Source organism: Histoplasma capsulatum, genomic scaffold, assembly GCF_000149585.1.
Source record: "Histoplasma capsulatum NAm1 scaffold_1 genomic scaffold, whole genome shotgun sequence".
NCBI lineage: Eukaryota > Fungi > Ascomycota > Eurotiomycetes > Onygenales > Ajellomycetaceae > Histoplasma > Histoplasma mississippiense.
This window is the reverse complement of record NW_001813982.1, coordinates 2,446,591-2,456,822: the sequence shown is the minus strand read 5'-3', so window position 1 is coordinate 2,456,822 and position 10,232 is coordinate 2,446,591. Positions and strand designations below refer to the sequence as shown.

Genomic DNA, 10,232 nt, shown 5'->3' with positions numbered 1-10,232 from the left:
GTGAAGGGGGGGAGAAGTTAGAGCGTTAGAGGGTATGATCTCTTTTTCTTTTCTTTTGTATTCTATTTTTTCTTTGTGAAGAGTTTTATTTTTATTTTTTTGATTTTGATTTTGGTCGGTTGGTTTTGCTTTTGTATATATAAAGGGTTTCTTATATTCCTTCTTTTTTCTTTTTCTCAGGAGTTTGAAATTTGCATTAGAACAGCATTATTCACTCTTGCATTGCATTGCATTACTACATTTATCCACCCTCGCTTTCTGGAGAGAAAATGCAATTAAGAACTCTTTTGAATATGCATATATCTATAGATATGTATATACATAAATGAACAAATCTCATAAAGAAATGATGAACACATGATAAGAAAAAAAAGGGAATAATTTATCTCTCTCTCTCTCTCTCTCTCTCTCTCTCCCTCCCTGACCCTTGAAGAACTACGACAATGAAATGACCATTATTAATTACATCAGCTGGCGTGAAGGTAGTTAGTTAGCTTTATTTATTATTCCCTAAATACCCCCTTTTCTATACCCCTTTGTTTGTACGTACACTTGCACTTGCACTTGCACTTGCACCTGCACCTGCACTTGGAACAGAGGACCGCTTCCGCTTTAAGCGGACGATTTGGAGAATGCTGGCTGGGTTCAGCACACTGCATCTATCTATTAGACTGCGGGAGTATATAGCGGACAGTAGACTGAGATGCCATATATATTATTTATATATGTACTGCTACTTTAATCGAAGGACGACGAGCTTAGATGAAGCGTTGATTGCTACTTACTATGAGTGGATGGGATGGGGAGAAGTCCAAATGGACAATCGAAGATAAGAGCGGGCAAGCGCGTGCGAAATGTGGAAGCAAAGCTGGAAGCAAAGCGTGGAACGAATAAAAGGGAGAGGAGGGAAAGGAAAGGAAAGGAAAGGAAAGGAAAGGAAAGTAGTTTGCGAAGACCCTCAGATTAGCTCTCAGGTTCTCACAGATTTCCATGCGAGTAAAACAACAATGAAGCAAAAAAGGTCATTTTGCATCATGGTTTCGCCGGATATCCTGCAACTTTGCCGATGTTTGAAAGACATCACCACTTGTCAATCTCGTCATTGGGCCTTCGACTTTAGAGAGGTTTAGAGAGTGTTGGTTTTGGGAGGAGTTTTTTTTTTTTTTTTTTTGGTAGTTTTCAAAACGCCGCCCCGCAAAGGTGGAAATGGCGAAGTCCAGAGTCTTGCTATTTTGCCCTCAGTCCACTGCCCACATATATAATCCACCAGCTCAACTGTGGGGCTTCGCCTTTCTCTCCATTGGGACTTAGCGTGCATGCCCGATATTTTCAGACGGCAGCGAGTACTTATGCAATCTCTTTGACGTCAGCACCGTTATCCACAGACCTTTTCCATGTCAGTTGGCTGACTTGGGGTCTGGTGGGTCGGCCTTAGATCACATACAAAGTTTACCGAACCCATGTGCATAGTGTACATATGCCTGTATCGCATCCACATTGCGGCTTCGTGAGTCCGTTAGACTCGCGGCCATGAGCAAGTTCGGGTACAAAGTAGATTCCAAGACACCTTTTCTAATGCGAGTGAGAAGTCCATTTGTGCGAACTGCTGCAGAGCATGGTATTCCAAATGTTCAAGCCACTGCCACCTGGACGAAGTCCGCGATGGTGTCCTCGGGGTTGCCAATAACTCTGGATGTACAATGACTTATTTGTAGAAAGTAACCGGGTAATGTCCGGGATGGTACTTGACTCAAACTCTGTCTTGATCAAGGGATGGGGCCAGCGCCGAAAGAAGTCTTTCGAGTCACGCTGCAAACTGGCTTGCAATTTAATGCATTGCTGCCGAAAGAGGAACGAGCGAGCAACCAGAATAGAACCCGCATCAATCTTGAATTTCGTTTCTGGGCACGTTACAACTCACAAGGTCCAGAGTGACCAAGTAGTTCACGTTTCCGAGTCTGGCGTTGTGCAAGACCTCACAGAATCGATGACCACACTAAATCGAGGGGGGACAGAGACCTCGTGCGTACCTGTCATGACTTGACTCAACGAGGTGCGAATCCAATTCAAACACTGCAGGATTTCAAACGTTAGTTGAGGATATCACACATTCAAACGTGTACTGGAAATGGCCCGTCTCTGTATCAGATTGAAAACTACAATAAAGTGAATACGCCTCACAGGCAATGCTCAACGTCGTTACCTTGGTGGGGCAAACATACGGAGCACAGGATGGTATCCATCCTTCCTCAGAGTACGCAATTTGTTTGTCATCAGGGTGGTTCGGGGATCATTGGATGTCTGCAATGTTTTGTTTTAAAGCACAGAGACGTACCTCTTTGTCAAACCCGTTGCCCAGAACACCTCCCCACGGTATTAAAATCAACCTCAACTGTGTCGCTTGGGTGGGGAAGACCAAGGGCAAGTCGACGTAGTCATTTGCTAAGCAAGCGAAGCTGAGAAAGGTAAGCAGCCAGATAGCTAAGGGTATTGGAAAAAAGCAAAACATATGTCTCTAAGATCTCTGTTCTTTTATCAATCACTGATAGGCTGCCTTATCATGCTTCTTCCACCTAAGTCGTATACACAACTGAGGGGATGAACACATCGCTGTTTACGCGCCAAGCAGCACTGCTCATGAAGCTCAAGTGAGAGTCATCATCATTGAGACGCGTGAAACCAAGAAGAATGGGACAACTCACAGTCAGCAACTAAAATGCTTGTGAATAACAAGCACAACGGCGTTCCACTCACCTATCGCGGGTGGTTTGGAGTGGGATAGAGAGCATCGTCGAGAAGTTGAGGCTAGAGGTTAGTGTGAATATCACGTGATAAACCCGTAAATCACATGATAGGATGCCGTCAGGCCTAGGCTCAAGCTTAAGCTTGGCCTCTTGGACAGGACTTGCTTTGTGTTTTAACAGTTACAATTCAAAATGAGTGCTCTATTGACCGCCAGCGATGGATTATCGGTTTGATAAACCACAGTTGGTACAAGGTTGCCATCGCGGAGAAGACTACATACAAGGATTTTTCTCAGAGGACGAGCGGGAAGATTTTAACAGGACAAAAGGGATAATCCCGGAAAAACTGGAAACAATGTCAGGCTGGATTCAAAGGCAGATACACTCTCCCTATGTGCAGTTGGCAGGTGTTGCAGTTCTGTCCGGTGCAGCTGTTGCTGGTGCCATTTTTGGATATCAGTCCATGAAGAGACAAGCAGCAGTACAGAAATTGAAAGCGTCCATTCCGGAACTTGACGAGCAGTATACAACACAGAAGGTGTGATTCCCACAATGCAGAAGTTGATATGAGAATACCTCTTCTGCTTCAATTACTACTCTTATGTCTAGTATATCGGTGTGCGACACCAGGCTGACTGGTCTAAGTTGAAGCTCACAGGATTCGGACTAGCAACGCCGCCGAACCCTAGTAAAGAAGATGAACGAGGTACTACTCTTGCTCGAAGAGCCCAAGCAGGAGACTATGATGATGGTACGCTTTTTTTCCTCTTTGGTACATACACATACACAGATCGAGTGCTAATCTTACTTTTTGTCGCAAATACAGATTTAATCCTAGAACAACTTGCTCGAAATCGCGTCTTCCTTACCGAAGATGGATTAGCAAAACTTCGTTCCTCCTTCGTAATAATTGTGGGATGTGGTGGCGTCGGCTCTCATGCTGCCGCAGCCCTGGCGCGCTCTGGAGTGTCCCAGATCCGTTTGATAGACTTTGATCAGGTCACCCTTTCGTCATTAAATCGACATGCTGTTGCAACTCTTTCAGATGTGGGCACGCCAAAAGTCCAATGCATGCGAAAGAGGCTGGAGCAAATAGTGCCTTGGGTCCGGTTTGACTGCCGGGATGAACTGTATAGCCAAGCCGCCGCGGATACTTTACTAGGCCCGTGGAACATGCAAGGTGACAAGGTGACGTGGAAGCCAGACTATGTTCTGGACTGTATTGATAACATTTCGTCCAAGGTCTCCCTCCTTCACTACTGCCATTCCCACAACATCCCCGTCATTTCTTCCATGGGCGCAGGATGTAAATCCGACCCCACTCGCATCGCAATAGGCGATATCTCCTTGAGCGCCGAGGATCCTCTCTCCAGAAGTACGCGGCGTCGATTGAAGACACTTGGGGTAAGCTCAGGAATTCCAGTGGTTTTCTCTACCGAAAAGCCCGGTCCTGGAAAGGCTGCCTTACTGCCTCTGGCTGAGGAAGAGTTTGCGAAAGGGGAGGTTGGCGAACTCGGTGTTCTCCCCGATTTTCGGGTGCGAATACTCCCCGTCGTCGGCACGATGCCAGCTGTATTTGGATATACCCTCGCCAACCATGTTATTTGTGAAATATCTGGATATCCCAACGAGTACAACGCGGGTGCCAAAGGCCGAGAAAAGATGTATGACAGCATCTTGGGAGCACTGCAGGGGATGGAGGAACGCATAGCGAAATTCGAATCTGGCCAAGATCCTGTCGGACTACGCATACCCATTAACAAAGATGATGTCGCCTACTTGATTGAGGAAGTGTGGAGAGGAAAAAGCGTCGTCACCGGCTTGGCTACACGGCTGATGTTGGTGCGTTGGAAGCAGCCGGAGCATGGATTTGGTCCTGATCCGCTCTGGGAGCAGGAAGGGCAAAGGGGAGCGCGACTTGACCTGAAAGAACTGGTTTGCATGACCAAGGAGGAAGCGCTGCGACATGAACGGGAAGTTCTCAAAGGTGGTAAGGCTGTCGAGGACTTATATGATGAGAAAGTAATTCGGAAAGTCGAGGAGCGGATACGCGAGCAAGAGGTTTACGAAAGATATAGATAAATTGAGCAGATCGATGGATGACCGATTGGAATAAAATATGATGGAAAATTTTGAACTAGCTCCTTTTGCGTTTTGCGCATGAAGTACATGTACTGTACAATGAATCTAAGTTATTGTGTGGGACCTGTCACTCCCCATGCTATCCAAACTCACATTTGGCCAGTGCTTGATGTGAGTTATGTACCAACTTCCGGGCATTGTTTTTTGAGGTGTTCACATCTCCAGCGATGAGTTCCCGTGCGCAAGGACGTCTATTCGGCACCAGCACAATTAGCTTTGTTAAGTCAGGGGTGGGATATTGACATGTCGGAGTGAGAAAGTTAAATACCCCTTTCCCCACTCAATTCCAAGCCAGGAGTTGTAACCGAATGTGGTTACGAAGTCTAATCCGTCACCCATATCACCACCAACTGCCACTGTAAGTTTCGGGAGGGCGAGAGCTCGGATTAGGCGTTAGTGATGAGGATTGCATTACTTCAGAGCAGGTCTGTGAGGTATTTATGAAGAAGTACTCTGTAAATAAAATAAACAAAGATATTCAAAAAACTCAAAATTCAAAAACCAAACCCACACTGTGTCGAAAATGGTAGCTTTAAGGTTAAGGAAAGGTTCTATGGTTTTGAGAATGTTTAGTTCTCGCCAGCAGCGCCGACAGCACCGCCATGTTCGATTGTAACTATGGCCCAGGACGCACGACGTAGCAGGGCGTCGATCACTAGCGAACATACTGTACACCCGAAAGGCGTTGATCGTGGATCCAGAACGCTGATCAAGCAGATGCGCTTGTGTCCAGCTCGGACAGGAGGTGCATTGTCTGCTTGAAGTTACTCATCCACTCTCCTCGAATCACTTCCCAGACAATGATTCTTGCTCGGAGGATAAGATATCTCTTTTGCCTCACCATCTCTCCGGTTACTCGATGATAGCTAACAAGGGGGAGAAGTGGCGTCTAGCCATGACACGTGATGTCTCCCTATGACCTCGGGAGGCTCCAGCTAACGGCTCAAAACTCTCCTTCAGATATAGGTCAAAATCTATCCACCGACCTGGCCTGAAGCCCGTTGATAAGAGTAATTCCAGCTATACCGGCATACTAGACGAGGAAAAGCCCTTCGCGCTCGCGGAAACCCCATTGCCAGAGGAGTCTCCTTGGCGCGAAGCTTTGAGCCCTGGCAGGAGTATCGGCTTCCAAAACATTGCTGGGCCTATGCCTTCCACCTCCTACCCGCGACCGTCCCAGCGGCCCCTCATCGATTATGTCACAAATGTCTGGGTGATCGTAGAACAAAAATACAGCAAGTTGGGGGCGAATTCGAAGGCTGGCGGCTCTAACTACTGTCCTGCGAGCATGAAAGACCTCCTCATCCTCGCCAGTGCGCCTCGACTCCGTCGTTACATCATCGTGTATCTCATTCTGCTGTGGATATGTCTGGGTAGTTGGATTAAGCTGGTTTCTCCTCGCTTAAGGGAGCATAATGACCTGTTAAGGGCACTAGACCCGAATTTTGGAGATGGTCTTAGGGGTTGGTTTGGTTTGAATTCCATGCCCAAATTCAACGACCTCGTATATCTGAGATCGTTGGATCCTAAGTTGCTACCTGGCGAGAAAGAGCCTTCTGCGGATAGCCCGCACAAAAAGAGGCTTATTGTGATAGGCGATGTTCATGGCTGTTTAGATGAATGTGAGCTCCCAAAATCCTATATTGTGATCTACTTCCACAATAGTCGCCTGTGCATAAGGAAGTTTTGACGTGGTTCTAACGCTCGCCTTTTTGCCCTTCTATGCGTAGTGGAAACCCTTTTACAAAACGTCAATTTCGACCCCGGGCAAGGAGATCATTTGATATTCACAGGCGACCTGATAGCGAAGGGACCTAAGAGCACTGGAGTCGTTGATCTCGCTCGCAAATTCCATGCCTCCTGTGTCCGAGGAAACCATGAAGACCGTGTCCTTCTTACCCGCCGCCATATACAGGCTGAGGCTTCAACCAAAAGTGAACGTTCTCCTGCGGAAGAGCCAGACCAAATAGACAACGACATAGAACCTGCAAATACCGTACGAGCCCTTGCGAACGAATTGACTGATGAACAGGAAACCATGGCTGGACGCATGCCCTGTGATGTTGAAAGTAGGGTTTATAAAACACATGGGTAAGGTAGTGGTCGTGCATGGTGGCCTTGTTCCAGGCATTGACTTGGAAAGCCAAGATCCCTCCACCGTAATGAGTATGCGGACCATCGATATCTTTAGCCATGTTCCTAGCGCATCGTCCAAGGGTGTTTCTTGGACAAAGGTGCGTCTCAACCCCAACTCTCAAATTCTTTAGCTCACCTACTCTTCCTTCTATCTGTATTTCTTAACTTGCTACTATTTGTACGAAAATATTGACTGATGACTCTCTTCCCAGCTCTTCAATAAACACCAAAGCATGCTAGCTGTATCTCGACAATCCGCACCGCTGGGAGAAAGGGCGCAGTTTCCTGCTGCAACAACTGTGCTATACGGTCATGATCCGCACCGCTCTCCTGTTTTGAAGAAGTATACCAAGGGTCTGGACACAGGTTGTGTCAAGGGCGGGAAGCTTTCCGCAATGGTCATCGGGGATGGCGGCACCAGCCACATCGTGAGTGTCAGGTGCAAAAACTATACGCAAAAGAGATAGCGAAGAGCTAAGCATTGCTTCGCGACTCTAATTCTTATACAGCTGATTTTTGCACTAATTCCCTTGCTCGTTGCGATTTAAATATTCCCAATACGCCTTTTGCCTTGCTTGAGCGTTTTGGTTTCGGGGATCCGTTCTTTACAAATTAATTTTATTTTCATTTATTTTGATTTTTGGAGGACAATTTATGTCGGGCACCCTCTTGTTTTGGTGGGGAATCCTATATGTTGGGTATTTTTCACAATATACATACCACGCATATATTTGCGCATGGAAATTTCTTCTTGTCTTTTCTTTTGGATTTTATATCTTTATATGTATATATTTACACTTGTATCATCATCCTGAGACATAGAGTTGTTGCTAACTAACATGTGGAGGACACTCATGTTCTTCTTCTCTTGGAGATGTCACGATTCCATTGCCCTGTTCTAAGGTCTTCTGGGCTAGTTATTTACGGCTTAGCCTTCACATCCATCCAGCTTAGACCTAGTTTCACGGTGCGCTTCACTATACTAATATATGGTACATAATGATAGTGTATTTTTGCCATTTTCTTTCTGTCCATGTTGTTCTTCTCTTTCTTTGATACTTAAAATCTGAATGATCCTGTGCTACGCAGTTTGGAGCTCCAGGTAGAGGATGAGCATAGAACCGAGTCGGGAGGATAGAACACCGTGTTAGCACAAGCATGTTTTCCCCCACCCGCAGCGGCGGGATAGTCAAAGTCGCCTTCTGGAGCGGCCTGGAGATCGTTCTGTCTCACTCCGTATTGGGTAAAGAATTTATGTCTTTTCTCATCATTCTTGGCCCTATTTTGTACTGTACTTGAGGATAACCCGCCATTTCCGAATGTTTTGAAGCTCTGTATGTTGCCGTGGTGCGCACCGACTGCTGGTGGGATTTATGCACAGTGCGCGAAAGCTATTAGCTACCAGGAACATTCATCGGCTTGCCTGCTGGAATAATGAATCATGGTACCTTCAGCGGAACAACCAGCTCCCGGGCGCCACAAAAGTCAGAAAAAGAATGGGAAAGATTCTTAAACTGGTCGAATGTCTAGGATATGTTGAGTTCAAATGCCATGGATATACCTGGACATTAACTTGCCCCCCTCTATATCCCAATATGTTCTAAATTACTCGTTTACTATTCTTCTTATGCTAGGATGTTTTTTTTTTTTTTTTTTTGGAAAGTCGACGAAACAAAATATCGCATTGCATTTGAGGTTATAGATAGTCGGGCCAATTTAACTTTCTTTGAGGGTCAAAACTGGGTTGAGGGAGAGCAGCTGTGGCCAGTATGAAATCTGGGCATAGATAGACCTTAGGACCCAGCAACGAACTAAAAGATGCCAAAGGAAATTGTCATGGTAAAGTGCACGGGAACATCTCTAGCCATTTTACGTTATGTATTTCAAAATTGACAGGTAGGCGGTGGGGGTCTAGTTAAAAATTATATACGACAAGGAAATGACCAGAGGGGAAGTATCCCTGAGGTGAGAGGGGTATATATTCATAACACATCATTCACGATAAAACAGGCAAAAATACCGGGGAGACAGAAACATATCCGAGGAAAGGTCAAGAAAGGAGTGGGGATAGAAGTGAGTCAAGCTGGAAGAGAGAGTTCCGAACGTGCTGTACTAGGGAAATACGAATAAATGAATGAACGAATATTGAGCTGAATGCCAGGTTGACATGATGTCTATTGGCTAGACGACAGGGATTTTGATGGGCGTGAAGTTGACTTCTTAAACAGCGTGACGGCGTCCCCAGAAACCCCGGCGACTATTATGGTACAAGTCCCTCGCTTAGTATAGATTCAAGTATTTAACCAAACAGAATGGGAATGACAGGTGATGACGGTGCAGCTTTTCATAATGAGTCCGGAAGCCGAGGTTGAAATACTTACGTACTAGGCCCTCCAGCCGCCACGGGATGGCGATCGCGCGTCCGGTGTGTAAACCATACGCCCTGAGGAACGGATTCACCTCTTAGTATCGATTGCAAGGCGGAAATACAAACGCAAGAAGAGAATTCGGGCAAAGGGATAACATACCACGATAGTAGAAACCAGCCATAAAATTGCTGAGACGAAGCTGAATGCCTCCACAGCCTTCCAACGAGAGCATACGCCGCCGTCGGTAATGTGGCCCCAATCGAAAGGCCGTCCGCAATCCATCTTCTTGAGGACGTCCACAAGGACACCAAACGCGGCAAACCATGCGAATGATAGGAGCAGATCACCTATTTTTATTCGGTCAGTGCGAAACTGCAGCATCAACCAGAACCCTCAGCAGGCGCGGGGCAGCTCAACGGCTAAAGAGTTATTATATCTGTACAGGGCCATACCTATCCACAATGTAAAGGATTGGGAGAAGGGGATGAGCCAAATTATTCCTAGCAGTATTGATATTCCTGCTACGATGATGGTATAAATCCACCGGCCGTTTGGAAAGGAATCGGCGTCGTCAAAGCGAGCTAGATCATGGCCAATGATGCCAGCCACCACCTAAATCCAGATGGCTATTGTTAAGTAAAGGAATTTCCAGGGGATGGGTGGATGTAGCCGCTGGGAATTATGGGTATTAATATGATCACTTACAGCAGCGCAGCCAATCTCTCCTATACGGAGGATGACCGAAATTAGTCGAGAAAAGATCGGCATTGTGAGAACGTGTTTTGATATCTCTTTACTCACTGAAGCGCATTATTGACTTTGCTTGTAATGGGTGTGTTTG

At 46.2% G+C, this 10,232-nt stretch overlaps 5 protein-coding genes across 5 annotated transcripts in view; 3 read left to right on the top strand and 2 right to left on the bottom strand.

The window, feature by feature from the left end:
• Window positions 1-279, top strand: part of HCAG_00712 (hypothetical protein) — a gene marked incomplete at both ends in the record, with an annotated part of 2,049 nt that extends 1,770 nt beyond the window's left edge. Inside the window, one exon of the mRNA XM_001543616.1 lies at window positions 201-279. Coding sequence (XP_001543666.1) covers window positions 201-279 — 79 coding nt within the window. The remainder of the gene's footprint in view (window positions 1-200) is intronic.
• A 1,028-nt stretch (window positions 280-1,307) lies between these two features.
• On the bottom strand, window positions 1,308-2,789 carry HCAG_00711 (predicted protein; the record flags this gene model as incomplete). Its single annotated transcript, XM_001543615.1, has 6 exons — window positions 1,308-1,387; window positions 1,445-1,572; window positions 2,031-2,073; window positions 2,223-2,301; window positions 2,336-2,456; window positions 2,755-2,789. The coding sequence occupies 6 exons, from the start codon at window positions 2,787-2,789 to the stop codon at window positions 1,308-1,310; spliced, it is 486 nt and encodes a 161-aa protein (XP_001543665.1).
• A 310-nt stretch (window positions 2,790-3,099) lies between these two features.
• Window positions 3,100-4,826, top strand: HCAG_00710 (conserved hypothetical protein; the record flags this gene model as incomplete). The annotated part of the gene is made up of 3 exons (XM_001543614.1): window positions 3,100-3,282; window positions 3,390-3,495; window positions 3,571-4,826. The coding sequence occupies 3 exons, from the start codon at window positions 3,100-3,102 to the stop codon at window positions 4,824-4,826; spliced, it is 1,545 nt and encodes a 514-aa protein (XP_001543664.1).
• Window positions 4,827-5,504: 678 nt separating this feature from the next.
• Window positions 5,505-7,570, top strand: HCAG_00709 (predicted protein; the record flags this gene model as incomplete). The annotated part of the gene is made up of 6 exons (XM_001543613.1): window positions 5,505-5,638; window positions 5,853-6,508; window positions 6,617-6,955; window positions 6,987-7,120; window positions 7,235-7,450; window positions 7,532-7,570. 6 exons carry the CDS (start codon window positions 5,505-5,507, stop codon window positions 7,568-7,570), a joined length of 1,518 nt encoding a protein of 505 aa, XP_001543663.1.
• Window positions 7,571-9,196: 1,626 nt separating this feature from the next.
• Window positions 9,197-10,202, bottom strand: HCAG_00708 (predicted protein; the record flags this gene model as incomplete). Its single annotated transcript, XM_001543612.1, has 6 exons — window positions 9,197-9,279; window positions 9,408-9,465; window positions 9,551-9,738; window positions 9,844-10,003; window positions 10,097-10,116; window positions 10,193-10,202. The coding sequence occupies 6 exons, from the start codon at window positions 10,200-10,202 to the stop codon at window positions 9,197-9,199; spliced, it is 519 nt and encodes a 172-aa protein (XP_001543662.1).
• Between the last annotated feature and the right edge of the window lie 30 nt (window positions 10,203-10,232).